At 54.1% G+C, this 17,962-nt stretch overlaps 4 protein-coding genes across 9 annotated transcripts in view; 3 read left to right on the forward strand and 1 right to left on the reverse strand.

The window, feature by feature from the left end:
- Window positions 1-17,962, reverse strand: part of ZBTB20 (zinc finger and BTB domain containing 20) — a 1,044,548-nt gene that overhangs the window by 344,609 nt on the left and 681,977 nt on the right. The gene's annotated exons all lie outside the window — the stretch shown is intronic.
- On the forward strand, window positions 4,877-8,371 carry LOC138671522 (high mobility group nucleosome-binding domain-containing protein 5-like). The gene is made up of 3 exons (XM_069759698.1): window positions 4,877-5,026; window positions 6,875-7,334; window positions 7,671-8,371. Exons 1-3 carry the CDS (start codon window positions 4,877-4,879, stop codon window positions 8,369-8,371), a joined length of 1,311 nt encoding a protein of 436 aa, XP_069615799.1.
- LOC138671524 (high mobility group nucleosome-binding domain-containing protein 5-like) lies at window positions 9,436-10,766 on the forward strand. Its single transcript, XM_069759699.1, has 3 exons — window positions 9,436-9,688; window positions 9,742-9,972; window positions 10,066-10,766. Exons 1-3 carry the CDS (start codon window positions 9,436-9,438, stop codon window positions 10,764-10,766), a joined length of 1,185 nt encoding a protein of 394 aa, XP_069615800.1.
- On the forward strand, window positions 12,242-14,975 carry LOC138671525 (high mobility group nucleosome-binding domain-containing protein 5-like). The gene is made up of 5 exons (XM_069759700.1): window positions 12,242-12,401; window positions 12,495-12,914; window positions 13,358-13,588; window positions 13,682-14,101; window positions 14,545-14,975. The coding sequence occupies exons 1-5, from the start codon at window positions 12,242-12,244 to the stop codon at window positions 14,973-14,975; spliced, it is 1,662 nt and encodes a 553-aa protein (XP_069615801.1).

A 17,962-nucleotide genomic window follows, 5' to 3' on the forward strand; every position in this document is an offset into this window, starting at 1 on the left:
ACATGGTGCCATGTTCTTTCCATTTGATGATAATGGTTTTGATGTTGCTCCAGGGGATCATCAGAGATTGGGAGATTTTGTGATAACGCAACCCTGACTTGTACTTCTCAGCAACTTTGTCCCTGGCTTGTTTGGAGATCTCCTTGGTCCTCATGGTGTTTTTTTGGAGATCTCCTTGGTCTTCATGGTGTTGTTTGGAAATCTCCTTGGTGTTCATGGTGATGTTTGGAGATCTCCTTGGTCTTCATGGTGTGGTTTGGAAATCTCCTTGGTCTTAATTGTGCTCTTTGGAGATCTCCTTGGTCTTCATGGTGGTGTTTGGAGATCTCCTTGGTCTTCATGGTGTTGTTTGGAAATCTCCTAGGTCTTAATGGTGTTGTTTGGAGATGTCCTTGGTCTTCATGGTGGTGTTTGGAGATCTCCTTGGTCTTCATGGTGTTGATTGGAGATCTCCTTTGTCTTCATGGTGGTGTTTGGAGATCTCCTTGGTCTTCATGGTGTTGATTGGAGATCTCCTTTGTCTTCATGGTATTGATTGGAGATCTCCTTTGTCTTCATGGTGTTGATTGGAGATCTCCTTTGTCTTCATGGTGTTGATTGGAGATCTCCTTTGTCTTCATGGTGGTGTTTGGAGATCTTCTTGGTCTTCATGGTAGTGTTTGGAGATCTTCTTGTTCTTCATGGTGGTGTTTGGTTAGTGGTGCCTCTTGTTAATGGTGTTGCAGCCTCTTTTGCCTTTCAGAAAAGATAAAGAGTATATACTGACAGACATATGACACTTAGATTGCACACAAGTGGACATCCTGTCACCAAGTATGGGACTTATGAAGGGAATTGCTTGCACCAGAAATGTTTAGAGGCTTCATAGCAAAAGGGGTGAATACATATGCACATGACAAATTTTAGTTATTTGATCACATAAATTTAATTTATGCCTATGTTTCTCACGTCACTTCACCAACTTAGACTATTTAATTCTGATGAATCACACACAAATCAAATTACGAAAAAATTTAAACACAGGTTGCAATGTGAAAAAAAAACAGATAAAAAGCCAAGGGAGTTGAATACGTTTGCAAGCCACTGTAAGGAAACAAGAACGTTTCCTTATTCTTACAGCACATAGAGATCTTGAAAATAATCAGGAACTGAAGCACTATGTTGCAGGGCTTTTCTCATACCATATACTATAGTATCAGGGCCGGGCACTTCTCAGCTGTGCACTGTATTTAACAGTTTCATGGTAACAGCCAGAGAAGCATAAAAGGAAAAAAAAAAATCACAATTACTACTGTAGATCCACAGCAGATTTACCCAAGAGATACATATGCTCAGCGCATCTCCTCTGGACTGACACAGGCAATTATAGCACTCAATACATTTTAACTTATAATGATACTGCAAATTAAGATATATCAGGATGGCAGGGGAAGGTAAAAGCTGTGACACGGAGGAGGATCGGGAGCAAAGCCAGGCGCTCAGCAAGGAGGGAACAAAGGGAAAATAGAGGGGTACTACTGTAGGGTAGTACTGTGCAGTGATGGCTATCTGTAGAGTAGTAGTACTGTGCAGTGATGGCTATCTGTAGAGTAGTAGTACAGTGTAGTGATGGCTATCTGTAGAGTAGTAGTACAGTGCAGTGATGGCTATCTGTAGAGTAGTAGTACAGTGCAGTGATGGCTATCTGTAGAGTAGTAGTACTGTGCAGTGATGGCTATCTGTAGGGTAGTAGTACTGGGCAGTGATGGCTATCTGTAGAGTAGTAGTATTGGGCAGTGATGGCTATCTGTAGAGTAACAGTACTGTGCAATGATGGCTATCTGTAGAGTAGTAGTACTGTGCAGTGATGGCTATCTGTAGAGTAGTAGTACTGTGCAGTGATGGCTATCTGTAGAGTAGTAGTACAGTGTAGTGATGGCTATCTGTAGAGTAGTAGTACAGTGCAGTGATGGCTATCTGTAGAGTAGTAGTACAGTGCAGTGATGGCTATCTGTAGAGTAGTAGTACAGTGCAGTGATGGCTATCTGTAGAGTAGTAGTACTGTGCAGTGATGGCTATCTGTAGAGTAGTAGTACTGGGCAGTGATGGCTATCTGTAGAGTAGTAGTATTGGGCAGTGATGGCTATCTGTAGAGTAACAGTACTGTGCAATGATGGCTATCTGTAGAGTAGCAGTACTGTGCAATGATGGCTATCTGTAGAGTAGTAGTACTGTGCAGTGATGGCTATCTGTAGAGTAGCAGTACAGTGCAGTGATGGCTATCTGTAGAGTAGTAGTATTGGGCAGTGATGGCTATCTGTAGAGTAACAGTACTGTGCAATGATGGCTATCTGTAGAGTAGTAGTACAGTGTAGTGATGGCTATCTGTAGAGTAGTAGTACTGGGCAGTGATGGCTATCTGTAGAGTAGTAGTACAGTGCAGTGATGGCTATCTGTAGAGTAGTAGTACTGGGCAGTGATGGCTATCTGTAGAGAAGTAGTACTGGGCAGTGATGGCTATCTGTAGAGTAGTAGTACTGGGCAGTGATGGCTATCTGTAGAGTAGTAGTACAGTGCAGTGATGGCTATCTGTAGAGTAGTAGTACAGTGCAGTGATGGCTATCTGTAGAGTAGTAGTACTGGGCAGTGATGGCTATCTGTAGAGTAGTAGTACTGGGCAGTGATGGCTATCTGTAGAGTAGTAGTACTGGGCAGTGATGCCTATCTGTATAGAAGTAGTACTGTGTAGTGATGGCTATCTGTAGAGTAGTAGTACAGTGCAGTGATGGCTATCTGTAGAGTAGTAGTACTGTGCAGTGATGGCTATCTGTAGAGTAGTACTACAGTGCAGTGATGGCTATCTGTAGAGTAGTAGTACTGGGCAGTGATGGCTATCTGTAGAGTAGCAGTACAGTGCAGTGATGGCTATCTGTAGAGTAGTAGTACAGTGCAGTGATGGCTATCTGTAGAGCAGTAGTACTGGGCAGTGATGGCTATCTGTAGAGTAGTAGTACTGGGCAGTGATGGCTATCTGTAGAGTAGTAGTACAGTGCAGTGATGGCTATCTGTAGAGTAGTAGTACTGGGCAGTGATGGCTATCTGTAGAGTAGTAGTACTGGGCAGTGATGGCTATCTGTAGAGTAGTAGTACTGGGCAGTGATGCCTATCTGTAGAGAAGTAGTACTGTGTAGTGATGGCTATCTGTAGAGTAGTAGTACAGTGCAGTGATGGCTATCTGTAGAGTAGTAGTACTGTGCAGTGATGGCTATCTGTAGAGTAGTACTACAGTGCAGTGATGGCTATCTGTAGAGTAGTAGTACTGGGCAGTGATGGCTATCTGTAGAGTAGCAGTACAGTGCAGTGATGGCTATCTGTAGAGTAGTAGTACAGTGCAGTGATGGCTATCTGTAGAGTAGTAGTACTGGGCAGTGATGGCTATCTGTAGAGTAGTAGTACTGGGCAGTGATGCCTATCTGTAGAGTAGTAGTACTGTGTAGTGATGGCTATCTGTAGAGTAGTAGTACTGTGCAGTGATGGCTATCTGTAGAGTAGTAGTACTGTGCAGTGATGGCTATCTGTAGAGTAGTAGTACTGTGCAGTGATGGCTATCTGTAGAGTAATGGTACTAGGCAGTGTTGGGGAAGGCTTTATTTAAAGGGCAAGTACAAATATTTAAAGGTGAAGTGTAATTTAGGAACTGAAATAAACACAATGAATTGATCTGTTTCTGCAGGGAAACATCAGCAGCTTGTTGAAGGGCTGCCTACTGTAACTTGGCAGATTCGGCTGTATTCATCACGCACCTGCTGAGCGTTGGGCAGGAGATTACAGCTCGGTTTGGGGATCACAGTCTTCAGGAGTTACTCCAGGACAAGAGCTGGTAAGGAATGATTACAGGGATCCTCCATCTACACATTAGGACAATTCCGATGCCCTGTCCCAACCTGTCGTAGGGATATTGTGGGAAGTGATAGAGCATAGCCCGCAGTGCTACATATATGTCTTCTAGAGAAAGTTGGCAACACTTTCTAAAACTGGATTTTAAAATGGTAACTAACTGGCTCGTCCAGGCCTTGAGGAACAAGAACAGCCAGTTCTGCTTTTACTCAGCACATTCCAGGGCTCTTGGACGCAGCTGCACTCATCATTTCCTTAACTCCTTTATTAAGGCAGCTAGCAACAAGTTGACTATGAGATGTGCTCGGAGAACGGCTCCGAACACCTCTCTGTCCCGTCACTCTTTCTGTTTTGGGATAGGAAACTGTTAATTGTGTGACTCAGCTGTAAAAATTACGCATTGTTCCTTGTCCTCACCGCCAAAGACATTCCAAAACCGGAGCACATTATAATCATTATGGTCAGAGATTGTCAAGGTCTAACGGAGGTCAAGCCAAAAAACCAAAAGGTTGACTGGTGACTCATTTCCGACAACCTAAACATGTTACCAAAAAATTCCAGCTGATGAACGAATAGCTCTCTCCCAATAATCTCTACAGGCTCTCTATATATTCCTAAACCTACAGAAGGGGATATGGCTGCTCTTTGTATCATCATTCTGCTAGATGCCACCACAGAGTAAGCCAAGAATTAGCCTTCTGAAAACACCACATCTCTACGTCAACGCTTCTCTATCAGAAGGGCTCTTACCTACCAGGTTACATTGATGCTAAACTGGTTATTGTTGTCATGCCCCTTTTTTCCAATGATATGCAATTCACAGTCAATATTCGAACTGCCACCATCCCAACTACTCACTTCTGGCTGGGTGTGAAGATGTTGGAGGCACCAATGACCAAAGCCAACTGTGTCCAGATGATTGAGCTCCAACGATTAAACAACGATTGGTCAAAAGGCCCCCAGATACATTAGAGTTGTCTGAATCCACTGATTGGTCAAAATGTACGCCTCTAAGCCAACAGATGATGTTGGGGTAAAGAAGGATCTGGCAAGTCTGATTTCTGACGGCCAATCTTTTGGTTCCCTGGCAGACACGCCACCACTAAAGGAGTCTGGCCGCAGCTCTCTCACAGAGAACACAAGCTTTTGTGTATTGAGGGAAATAGTGGTTGGTTGAATGTGTGGGGGCCTAAATATAAAATCAACAGACTTGTCCAATTAATGCATATGTCTGCCTGACACTGAGCCGTTCATTTATCTATTGAAGTCATGGAACCAGTTCTACCTTTGGTACCAACTTGGGGTTCACAACGCTAAAACTTTTTTTGGTGGGGCTACAAAAAAGGGACTCATTGTAGGGGTCTTAATAATATGTTTGCTTTATAGTATGGGCCGTTAACTAGGATGTCCAACCCTGGTAAAATCTTCGGCAAGCCGCTTGCCAAACACTAACGATGTGTAATGCACACACTGTTAGGATTCAACTTGACTAGCTGGTTCCAGCGGTAGTCATGTGGCCACAAGTGGGCGATTTGCATACTTGCGCTCACATGTCGCCTACAGTTTATTGCGAGATGCGGCCAATAGTCTAGTCGGCGTGTGAATCTTTAGTATGTGAATTGTGCATCTGTGCTCACGTGACGATCGCTGGAACCATTAAGTAGAAGTGAATCCAAACGCTTGCCAAAGATTTCGCCAGGGGTGGATAACCCTTTAAAATGAGAAAAATTATGTGGACATTTAAGATGTTTATATTTTTTCCCATAACTTATTTTGTATTGGGTAAAAAAGTATCTTTTTTTTAGTTTAGTTTAGTTTTTTGTAATTGAGATCAGATCCTGCAATCACTTGATCACAAAATACAGAATGATATTGTGTTGCAGTCTTCATCTTGAGGGGTTCTCTTATCTTCATCTTCAGGAGCGCCGCTGCTCCTCTGCCTCCCGGGGTGTGGCGCTTCCCTGATAAGTGACAGTTCAGACCAGTATCTGGACCAAACTGTGCACTTTCTTTCAGATGCTGCAAGAGGCGGCTGCAAATATAAAGCTCAGTAGCAAAGAACTTGCAAGTGTTGAGCTCCTTCCCTAGGAAAGTGACCGCATCTGACTCAATGCAACGGTTGCCGGTAATCTTGGCAACAAACCGTAAACTGTGAAATTCTTGAGACCAAAGAGAATTTCTAATGACAAAGTAAATTGCAAAGTTGCTTGTTTTTGCAAGCACTTTGCAATTACAAACATCATTAACGAAAATCAGACAATCACTTTTAACTATGATGCTAGGGTAGTATGCATGGTGCTGAATTGTGTTGCTTTCAGCCATAGGCTCCCTATGTGCTGGGGTTTAGCGTTTCTGTAGGGTGCAACATTAGGGAAGTATTGTGCCCTAGCTGTAATACTTCTGGTGGACGTTTCTTTTATAATTCTCGACTGGATGAGAAATCCGGCACATAAGAAAATCCTCCATATGAAACTGCAGGTATACAGAGGTAATCTCAGGTCCCATGGGCTGTGCAGAGCTGTAATATGGCATGAGTATATACCCTATGTATACTTTTCTGATAGGAATGCTATCTGCCTTTCTTCCTGGGATCCATGGGTGTTTTTGACATGACGAGGGAACAAGAATCTGTGCTCCGTTGGTCATCCCATAACATGATGGAAACATGTTATACAATTTGGATGGACAATTAACCATAATGCATCACTTTACAAAACTCCTAATAAAAGAAAATTAAAGAAAAAACAATTCTCACATTGCTACTGAGTCTATCACCCTCCAAATTACTACTTTCTTAATTCAACTAGTCTGTCACGTTTCCAAATTTTGCATTCTCCTTTATAGACCAATTAGGAGAAAATCCTCACCACGGTGCTTCTCAGGACAAACGTAGAATATTGTTGTAAGATGCTAAATAAATCGTTATGTCACGGTGTGGAAATGAATCGCTCGGTGAGCGGGAGACAAAAAAAGGTGTTGCTGGATATCATGGAGGTAGGAGAAATCCAGGGCTGAATGTGGAAGTGTTGATGCGAGAGGCAACGAGGAGCTGAGTGTGGAGCGAGGCAATGAGAAACTGGGTTTGGAGCGAGGTACTGAGGAGCTGGGTGTGGAACAAAGCAGGGAGGAGCTGGGTGAGGAGCGAGGCAACAAGGAGCTGGGTGCGGAGCGAGGCAACGAGGAGCTGGGTGTGGAGCAAGGCAATAAGAAGCTGGGTGTGGATGGAGGCAACGAGGAGCTGGGTGTAGAGCGAGGCACTGAGGAGCTGGGTGTGGAACAAAGCAAGGAGGAGCTGGGTATGGAGCGAGGCAACAAGGAGCTGGGTGCGGAGCGAGGCAACGAGGAGCTGGGTGTGGAGCAAGGCAATGAGGAGCTGAGTGTGGATGGAGGCAACGAGGAGCTGGGTGTGGAGCGAGGCAACGAGGAGCTGGGTGCGGAGCGAGGCAATGAGAAACTGGGTGTGGAGTGAGGCACTGAGGAGCTGGGTGTGGAACAAAGCAAGGAGGAGCTGGGTATGGAGCGAGGCAATGAGGAGCTGGGTGTGGAGCGAGGCAACGAGGAGCTGGGTGTGGAACGAGGCAATAAGAAGCTGGGTGTGGAGCGAGGCAACGAGAAGCTGGGTGTGGAGCAAGGCAACGAGGAGCTGGGTGTGGAGCAAAGCAACGAGGAGCTGGGTGCGGAGCGAGGCAATGAGAAACTGGGTGTGGAGTGAGGCACTGAGGAGCTCGGTGTGGAACAAAGCAAGGAGGAGCTGGGTATGGAGCGAGGCAATGAGGAGCTGGGTATGGAGTGAGGCAACGAGGAGCTGGGTGTGGAACGAGGCAAAGAGGAACTGGGTGTGGAGCAAGGCAATGAGGAGCTGGGTGTGGAGCGAGGCAATGAGGAGCTGGGTGTGGAGCAAGGCAACGAGGAGCTGGGTGTGGAGCGAGGCAATGAGAAACTGGGTTTGGAACGAGGCACTGAGGAGCTGGGTGTGGAACAAAGCAAGGAGGAGCTGGATATGGAGCGAGGCAACGAGGAGCTGGGTGCGGAGCGAGGCAATGAGGAGCTGAGTGCGGATGGAGGCAACGAGGAGCTGGGTGTGAAGCGAGGCAATGAGAAACTGGGTGTGGAGCGAGGCACTGAGGAGCTGGGCGTGGAACAAAGCAAGGAGGAGCTGGGTGTGGAGCGAGGCAACAAGGAGCTGGGTGTGGAGCGAGGCAACGAGGAGCTGGGTGTGGAGCGAAGCAATAAGAAGCTGGGTGTGGAGCGAGGCAATGAGGAGCTGGGTGCGGAGCGAGTCAACGAGGAGCTGGGTGTGGAACAAAGCAAGGAGGAGCTGGGTATGGAGCGAGGCAACGAGGAGCTGGGTGCGGAGCGAGGCAACGAGGAGCTGGGTGCGGAGCGAGGCAATGAGGAGCTGCGTGTGGATGGACGCAACGAGGAGCTGGGTGTGGAGCGAGGCAATGAGGAGCTGGGTGCGGAGCGAGGCAATGAGAAACTGGGTGTGGAGTGAGGCACTGAGGAGCTGGGTGTGGAACAAAGCAAGGAGGAGCTGGGTGTGGAGCGAGGCAATGTGGAGCTGGGTGTGGAGTGAGGCAACGAGGAGCTGGGTGTGGAGCGAGGCAATTAGAAGCGAGGTGTGGAGCGAGGCAACGAGCTGGGTGTGGAGCGAGGCAACGAGGATCTGGGTGTGGAGCGAGGCAATGAGAAACAGGGTTTGGAGCGAGGCACTGAGGAGCTGAGTGTGGAACAAAGCAAGGAGGAGCTGGGTATGGAGCGAGGCAACGAGGAGCTGGGTGCGGAGCGAGACAACGAGGAGCTGGGTGCGGAGCGAGGCAATGAGGAGCTGTGTGTGAATGGAGGCAACGAGGAGCTGGGTGTGGAGCGAGGCAATGAGAAACTGGGTGTGGAGCAAGGCACTGAGGAGCTGGGTGTGGAACAAAGCAAGGAGGAGCTGGGTGAGGAGCGAGGCAACAAGGAGCTGGGTGCGGAGCGAGGCAACGAGGAGCTGGGTGTGGAGCAAGGCAATAAGAAGCTGGGTGTGGATGGAGGCAACGAGGAGCTGGGTGTAGAGCGAGGCACTGAGGAGCTGGGTGTGGAACAAAGCTGGAGCTGGGTATGGAGCGAGGCAACAAGGAGCTGGGTGCGGAGCGAGGCAACGAGGAGCTGGGTGTGGAGCAAGGCAATGAGGAGCTGAGTGTGGATGGAGGCAACGAGGAGCTGGGTGTGGAGCGAGGCAACGAGGAGCTGGGTGCGGAGCGAGGCAGTGAGAAACTGGGTGTGGAGTGAGGCACTGAGGAGCTGGGTGTGGAACAAAGCAAGGAGGAGCTGGGTATGGAGCGAGGCAATGAGGAGCTGGGTGTGGAGCGAGGCAACGAGGAGCTGGGTGTGGAACGAGGCAATAAGAAGCTGGGTGTGGAGCGAGGCAACGAGGAGCTGGGTGTGGAGCGAGGCAACGAGGAGCTGGGTGTGGAGCAAGGCAACGAGGAGCTGGGTGCGGAGCGAGGCAATGAGAAACTGGGTGTGGAGTGAGGCACTGAGGAGCTCGGTGTGGAACAAAGCAAGGAGGAGCTGGGTATGGAGCGAGGCAATGAGGAGCTGGGTATGGAGCGAGGCAACGAGGAGCTGGGTGTGGAACGAGGCAATATGAAGCTGGGTGTGGAGCGAGGCAACGAGGAGCTGGGTGTGGAGCGAGGCAAAGAGGAGCTGGGTGTGGAGCAAGGCAACGAGGAGCTGGGTGTGGAGCGAGGCAATGAGAAACTGGGTTTGGAACGAGGCACTGAGGAGCTGGGTGTGGAACAAAGCAAGGAGAAGCTGGATATGGAGCGAGGCAACGAGGAGCTTGTGCGGAGCGAGGCAATGAGGAGCTGAGTGCGGATGGAGGCAACGAGGAGCTGGGTGTGGAGCGAGGCAATGAGAAACTGGGTGTGGAGCGAGGCACTGAGGAGCTGAGCGTGGAACAAAGCAAGGAGGAGCTGGGTGTGGAGCGAGGCAACAAGGAGCTGGGTGTGGAGCGAGGCAATGAGGAGCTGCGTGTGGATGGACGCAACGAGGAGCTGGGTGTGGAGCGAGGCAATGAGGAGCTGGGTGCGGAGCGAGGCAATGAGAAACTGGGTGTGGAGTGAGGCACTGAGGAGCTGGGTGTGGAACAAAGCAAGGAGGAGCTGGGTGTGGAGCGAGGCAATGAGGAGCTGGGTGTGGAGTGAGGCAACGAGGAGCTGGGTGTGGAGCGAGGCAATAAGAAGCGGGGTGTGGAGCGAGGCAACGAGGAGCTGGGTGTGGAGCGAGGCAACGAGGATCTGGGTGTGGAGCGAGGCAATGAGAAACAGGGTTTGGAGCGAGGCACTGAGGAGCTGAGTGTGGAACAAAGCAAGGAGGAGCTGGGTATGGAGCGAGGCAATGAGGAGCTGGGTGCGGAGCGAGACAACGAGGAGCTGGGTGCGGAGCGAGGCAATGAGGAGCTGTGTGTGAATGGAGGCAACGAGGAGCTGGGTGTGGAGCGAGGCAATGAGAAACTGGGTGTGGAGCAAGGCACTGAGGAGCTGGGTGTGGAACAAAGCAAGGAGGAGCTGGGTGAGGAGCGAGGCAACAAGGAGCTGGGTGCGGAGCGAGGCAACGAGGAGCTGGGTGTGGAGCAAGGCAATAAGAAGCTGGGTGTGGATGGAGGCAACGAGGAGCTGGGTGTAGAGCGAGGCACTGAGGAGCTGGGTGTGGAACAAAGCAAGGAGGAGCTGGGTATGGAGCGAGGCAACAAGGAGCTGGGTGCGGAGCGAGGCAACGAGGAGCTGGGTGTGGAGCAAGGCAATGAGGAGCTGAGTGTGGATGGAGGCAACGAGGAGCTGGGTGTGGAGCGAGGCAACGAGGAGCTGGGTGCGGAGCGAGGCAGTGAGAAACTGGGTGTGGAATGAGGCACTGAGGAGCTGGGTGTGGAACAAAGCAAGGAGGAGCTGGGTATGGAGCGAGGCAATGAGGAGCTGGGTATGGAGCGAGGCAATGAGGAGCTGGGTGTGGAGCGAGGCAACGAGGAGCTGGGTGTGGAACGAGGCAATAAGAAGCTGGGTGTGGAGCGAGGCAACGAGGAGCTGGGTGTGGAGCGAGGCAATGAGAAACTGGGTGTGGAGCAAGGCACTGAGGAGCTGGGTGTGGAACAAAGCAAGGAGGAGCTGGGTGAGGAGCGAGGCAACAAGGAGCTGGGTGCGGAGCGAGGCAACGAGGAGCTGGGTGTGGAGCAAGGCAATAAGAAGCTGGGTGTGGATGGAGGCAACGAGGAGCTGGGTGTAGAGCGAGGCACTGAGGAGCTGGGTGTGGAACAAAGCAAGGAGGAGCTGGGTATGGAGCGAGGCAACAAGGAGCTGGGTGCGGAGCGAGGCAACGAGGAGCTGGGTGTGGAGCAAGGCAATGAGGAGCTGAGTATGGATGGAGGCAACGAGGAGCTGGGTGTGGAGCGAGGCAATGAGGAGCTGGGTGCGGAGCGAGGCAGTGAGAAACTGGGTGTGGAGTGAGGCACTGAGGAGCTGGGTGTGGAACAAAGCAAGGAGGAGCTGGGTATGGAGCGAGGCAATGAGGAGCTGGGTATGGAGCGAGGCAATGAGGAGCTGGGTGTGGAGCTAGGCAACGAGGAGCTGGGTGTGGAACGAGGCAATAAGAAGCTGGGTGTGGAGCGAGGCAACGAGGAGCTGGGTGTGGAGCGAGGCAACGAGGAGCTGGGTGTGGAGCGAGGCAACGAGGAGCTGGGTGCGGAGCGAGGCAATGAGAAACTGGGTGTGGAGTGAGGCACTGAGGAGCTCGGTGTGGAACAAAGCAAGGAGGAGCTGGGTATGGAGCGAGGCAATGAGGAGCTGGGTATGGAGTGAGGCAACGAGGAGCTGGGTGTGGAACGAGGCAATAAGAAGCTGGGTGTGGAGCGAGGCAACGAGGAGCTGGGTGTGGAGCGAGGCAAAGAGGAGCTGGGTGTGGAGCAAGGCAATGAGGAGCTGGGTGTGGAGCGAGGCAATGAGAAACTGGGTTTGGAACGAGGCACTGAAGAGCTGGGTGTGGAACAAAGCAAGGAGGAGCTGGATATGGAGCGAGGCAACGAGGAGCTTGTGCGGAGCGAGGCAATGAGGAGCGGAGTGCGGATGGAGGCAACGAGGAGCTGGGTGTGGAGCGAGGCAATGAGAAACTGGGTGTGGAGCGAGGCACTGAGGAGCTGGGCGTGGAACAAAGCAAGGAGGAGCTGGGTGTGGAGCGAGGCAACAAGGAGCTGGGTGTGGAGCGGGGCAACGAGGAGCTGGGTGTGGAGCGAGGCAATAAGAAGCTGGGTGTGGAGCGAGGCAATGAGGAGCTGGGTGCGGAGCGAGTCAACGAGGAGCTGGGTGTGGAACAAAGCAAGGAGGAGCTGGGTATGGAGCAAGGCAACGAGGAGCTGGGTGCGGAGCGAGGCAACGAGGAGCTGGGTGTGGAGCGAGGCAATAAGAAGCTGGGTGTGGATGGACGCAACGAGGAGCTGGGTGTGGAGCGAGGCAACGAGGAGCTGGGTGCGGAGCGAGGCAATGAGAAACTGGGTGTGGAGTGAGGCACTGAGGAGCTGGGTGTGGAACAAAGCAAGGAGGAGCTGGGTGTGGAGCGAGGCAATGAGGAGCTGGGTGTGGAGCGAGGCAATGAGGAGCTGGGTGTGGAGCGAGGCAACGAGGAGCTGGGTGTGGAGCGAGGCAATAAGAAGCGGGGTGTGGAGCGAGGCAACGAGGAGCTGGGTGTGGAGCAAGGCAACGAGGATCTGGGTGTGGAGCGAGGCAATGAGAAACAGGGTTTGGAGCGAGGCACTGAGGAGCTGAGTGTGGAACAAAGCAAGGAGGAGCTGGGTATGGAGCGAGGCAACGAGGAGCTGGGTGAGGAGCGAGTCAACGAGGAGCTGGGTGCGGAGCGAGGCAATGAGGAGCTGTGTGTGAATGGAGGCAACGAGGAGCTGGGTGTGGAGCGAGGCAATGAGAGACTGGGTGTGGAGCAAGGCACTGAGGAGCTGGGTGTGGAACAAAGGAAGGAGGAGCTGGGTGTGGAGCGAGGCAACAAGGAGCTGGGTGTGGAGCGAGGCAATAAGAAGCTGGGTGTGGAGCGAGGCAACGAGGAGCTGGGTGTGGAGCGAGGTGACGAGGAGCTGGGTGTGGAACAAAGCAAGGAGGAGCTGGGTATGGAGCGAGGCAATGAGGAGCTGGGTGCGGAGTGAGGCAACGAGGAGCTGGGTGCGGGGCGAGGCAATGAGAAACTGGGTGTGGAGTGAGGCACTGAGGAGCTGGGTGTGGAACAAAGCAAGGAGGAGCTGGGTGTGGAGCGAGGCAATGAGGAGCTGGGTGTGGAGCGAGGCAACGAGGAGCTGCGTGTGGAGCGAGGCAATAAGAAGCTGGGTGTGGAGCGAGGCAACGAGGAGCTGGGTGTGGAGCGAGGCACGAGGAGCTGGGTGTGGAGCAAGGCAACGAGAAGCTGGGTGTGGAGCGAGGAAATGAGGAGCTGGGTGTGGAGTGAGGCAACGAGGAGCTGGGTGTGGAGCGAGGCAATAAGAAGCGGGGTGTGGAGCGAGGCAACGAGGAGCTGGGTGTGGAGCGAGGCAACGAGGATCTGGGTGTGGAGCGAGGCAACAAGGAGCTGGGTGCGGAGCGAGGCAACGAGGAGCTGGGTGTGGAGCAAGGCAATAAGAAGCTGGGTGTGGATGGAGGCAACGAGGAGCTGGGTGCGGAGCGAGGCAATGAGAAACTGGGTGTGGAGTGAGGCACTGAGGAGCTGGGTGTGGAACAAAGCAAGGAGGAGCTGGGTGTGGAGCGAGGCAATGAGGAGCTGGGTGTGGAGCGAGGCAATGAGGAGCTGGGTGTGGAGCGAGGCAACGAGGAGCTGGGTGTGGAGCGAGGCAATAAGAAGCGGGGTGTGGAGCGAGGCAACGAGGAGCTGGGTGTGGAGCAAGGCAACGAGGATCTGGGTGTGGAGCGAGGCAATGAGAAACAGGGTTTGGAGCGAGGCACTGAGGAGCTGAGTGTGGAACAAAGCAAGGAGGAGCTGGGTATGGAGCGAGGCAACGAGGAGCTGGGTGAGGAGCGAGTCAACGAGGAGCTGGGTGCGGAGCGAGGCAATGAGGAGCTGTGTGTGAATGGAGGCAACGAGGAGCTGGGTGTGGAGCGAGGCAATGAGAGACTGGGTGTGGAGCAAGGCACTGAGGAGCTGGGTGTGGAACAAAGGAAGGAGGAGCTGGGTGTGGAGCGAGGCAACAAGGAGCTGGGTGTGGAGCGAGGCAATAAGAAGCTGGGTGTGGAGCGAGGCAACGAGGAGCTGGGTGTGGAGCGAGGTGACGAGGAGCTGGGTGTGGAACAAAGCAAGGAGGAGCTGGGTATGGAGCGAGGCAATGAGGAGCTGGGTGCGGAGTGAGGCAACGAGGAGCTGGGTGCGGGGCGAGGCAATGAGAAACTGGGTGTGGAGTGAGGCACTGAGGAGCTGGGTGTGGAACAAAGCAAGGAGGAGCTGGGTGTGGAGCGAGGCAATGAGGAGCTGGGTGTGGAGCGAGGCAACGAGGAGCTGCGTGTGGAGCGAGGCAATAAGAAGCTGGGTGTGGAGCGAGGCAACGAGGAGCTGGGTGTGGAGCGAGGCACGAGGAGCTGGGTGTGGAGCAAGGCAACGAGAAGCTGGGTGTGGAGCGAGGAAATGAGGAGCTGGGTGTGGAGTGAGGCACGAAGGAGCTGGGTGTGGAGCGAGGCAATAAGAAGCGGGGTGTGGAGCGAGGCAACGAGGAGCTGGGTGTGGAGCGAGGCAACGAGGATCTGGGTGTGGAGCGAGGCAACAAGGAGCTGGGTGCGGAGCGAGGCAACGAGGAGCTGGGTGTGGAGCAAGGCAATAAGAAGCTGGGTGTGGATGGAGGCAACGAGGAGCTGGGTGTAGAGCGAGGCACTGAGGAGCTGGGTGTGGAACAAAGCAAGGAGGAGCTGGGTATGGAGCGAGGCAACAAGGAGCTGGGTGCGGAGCGAGGCAACGAGGAGCTGGGTGTGGAGCAAGGCAATGAGGAGCTGAGTGTGGATGGAGGCAACGAGGAGCTGGGTGTGGAGCGAGGCAACGAGGAGCTGGGTGCGGAGCGAGGCAGTGAGAAACTGGGTGTGGAGTGAGGCACTGAGGAGCTGGGTGTGGAACAAAGCAAGGAGGAGCTGGGTATGGAGCGAGGCAATGAGGAGCTGGGTATGGAGCGAGGCAATGAGGAGCTGGGTGTGGAGCGAGGCAACGAGGAGCTGGGTGTGGAACGAGGCAATAAGAAGCTGGGTGTGGAGCGAGGCAACGAGGAGCTGGGTGTGGAGCGAGGCAATGAGAAACTGGGTGTGGAGCAAGGCACTGAGGAGCTGGGTGTGGAACAAAGCAAGGAGGAGCTGGGTGAGGAGCGAGGCAACAAGGAGCTGGGTGCGGAGCGAGGCAACGAGGAGCTGGGTGTGGAGCAAGGCAATAAGAAGCTGGGTGTGGATGGAGGCAACGAGGAGCTGGGTGTAGAGCGAGGCACTGAGGAGCTGGGTGTGGAACAAAGCAAGGAGGAGCTGGGTATGGAGCGAGGCAACAAGGAGCTGGGTGCGGAGCGAGGCAACGAGGAGCTGGGTGTGGAGCAAGGCAATGAGGAGCTGAGTATGGATGGAGGCAACGAGGAGCTGGGTGTGGAGCGAGGCAATGAGGAGCTGGGTGCGGAGCGAGGCAGTGAGAAACTGGGTGTGGAGTGAGGCACTGAGGAGCTGGGTGTGGAACAAAGCAAGGAGGAGCTGGGTATGGAGCGAGGCAATGAGGAGCTGGGTATGGAGCGAGGCAATGAGGAGCTGGGTGTGGAGCGAGGCAACGAGGAGCTGGGTGTGGAACGAGGCAATAAGAAGCTGGGTGTGGAGCGAGGCAACGAGGAGCTGGGTGTGGAGCGAGGCAACGAGGAGCTGGGTGTGGAGCGAGGCAACGAGGAGCTGGGTGCGGAGCGAGGCAATGAGAAACTGGGTGTGGAGTGAGGCACTGAGGAGCTCGGTGTGGAACAAAGCAAGGAGGAGCTGGGTATGGAGCGAGGCAATGAGGAGCTGGGTATGGAGTGAGGCAACGAGGAGCTGGGTGTGGAACGAGGCAATAAGAAGCTGGGTGTGGAGCGAGGCAACGAGGAGCTGGGTGTGGAGCGAGGCAAAGAGGAGCTGGGTGTGGAGCAAGGCAATGAGGAGCTGGGTGTGGAGCGAGGCAATGAGAAACTGGGTTTGGAACGAGGCACTGAGGAGCTGGGTGTGGAACAAAGCAAGGAGGAGCTGGATATGGAGCGAGGCAACGAGGAGCTTGTGCGGAGCGAGGCAATGAGGAGCGGAGTGCGGATGGAGGCAACGAGGAGCTGGGTGTGGAGCGAGGCAATGAGAAACTGGGTGTGGAGCGAGGCACTGAGGAGCTGGGCGTGGAACAAAGCAAGGAGGAGCTGGGTGTGGAGCGAGGCAACAAGGAGCTGGGTGTGGAGCGGGGCAACGAGGAGCTGGGTGTGGAGCGAGGCAATAAGAAGCTGGGTGTGGAGCGAGGCAATGAGGAGCTGGGTGCGGAGCGAGTCAACGAGGAGCTGGGTGTGGAACAAAGCAAGGAGGAGCTGGGTATGGAGCAAGGCAACGAGGAGCTGGGTGCGGAGCGAGGCAACGAGGAGCTGGGTGTGGAGCAAGGCAATAAGAAGCTGGGTGTGGATGGACGCAACGAGGAGCTGGGTGTGGAGCGAGGCAACGAGGAGCTGGGTGCGGAGCGAGGCAATGAGAAACTGGGTGTGGAGTGAGGCACTGAGGAGCTGGGTGTGGAACAAAGCAAGGAGGAGCTGGGTGTGGAGCGAGGCAATGAGGAGCTGGGTGTGGAGCGAGGCAACGAGGAGCTGGGTGTGGAGCGAGGCAATAAGAAGCGGGGTGTGGAGCGAGGCAACGAGGAGCTGGGTGTGGAGCGAGGCAACGAGGATCTGGGTGTGGAGCGAGGCAATGAGAAACAGGGTTTGGAGCGAGGCACTGAGGAGCTGAGTGTGGAACAAAGCAAGGAGGAGCTGGGTATGGAGCGAGGCAACGAGGAGCTGGCTGCGGAGCGAGTCAACGAGGAGCTGGGTGCGGAGCGAGGCAATGAGGAGCTGTGTGTGAATGGAGGCAACGAGGAGCTGGGTGTGGAGCGAGGCAATGAGAGACTGGGTGTGGAGCAAGGCACTGAGGAGCTGGGTGTGGAACAAAGCAAGGAGGAGCAGGGTGTGGAGCGAGGCAACAAGGAGCTGGGTGTGGAGCGAGGCAATAAGAAGCTGGGTGTGGAGCGAGGCAACGAGGAGCTGGGTGTGGAGCGAGGTGACGAGGAGCTGGGTGTGGAACAAAGCAAGGAGGAGCTGGGTATGGAGCGAGGCAATGAGGAGCTGGGTGCGGAGTGAGGCAACGAGGAGCTGGGTGCGGGGCGAGGCAATGAGAAACTGGGTGTGGAGTGAGGCACTGAAGAGCTGGGTGTGGAACAAAGCAAGGAGGAGCTGGGTGTGGAGCGAGGCAATGAGGAGCTGGGTGTGGAGCGAGGCAACGAGGAGCTGCGTGTGGAGCGAGGCAATAAGAAGCTGGGTGTGGAGCGAGGCAACGAGGAGCTGGGTGTGGAGCGAGGCACGAGGAGCTGGGTGTGGAGCAAGGCAACGAGAAGCTGGGTGTGGAGCGAGGAAATGAGGAGCTGGGTGTGGAGCGAGGCAACGAGGAGCTGGGTGCGGAGCGAGGCAATGAGAAACTGGGTGTGAAGCGAGGCACTGAGGAGCTGGGTGTGGAACAAAGCAAGGAGGAGCTGGGTGTGGAGCGAGGCAACAAGGAGCTGGGTGTGGAGCGAGGCAACGAGGAGCTGGGTGTGGAGCGAGGCAACGAGGAGCTGGGTATGGAGCGAGGCAACAAGGAGCTGGGTGTGGAGCGAGGCAACAAGGAGCTGGGTGTGGAGCGAGGCAACAAGGAGCTGGGTGTGGAGCGAGGCAACAAGGAGATGGGTATGGAGCGAGGCAATAAGAAGCTGGGTGTGGAGCGAGGCAACGAGGAGCTGGGTGTGGAGCAAGGTAACGAGGAGCTGGGTGTGGAACAAAGCAAGGAGGAGCTGGGTATGGAGCGAGGCAACGAGGAGCTGGGTG

The sequence above is a fragment of the Ranitomeya imitator genome, chromosome 3, assembly GCF_032444005.1.
Source record: "Ranitomeya imitator isolate aRanImi1 chromosome 3, aRanImi1.pri, whole genome shotgun sequence".
In the NCBI taxonomy this organism is placed as follows: domain Eukaryota; kingdom Metazoa; phylum Chordata; class Amphibia; order Anura; family Dendrobatidae; genus Ranitomeya; species Ranitomeya imitator.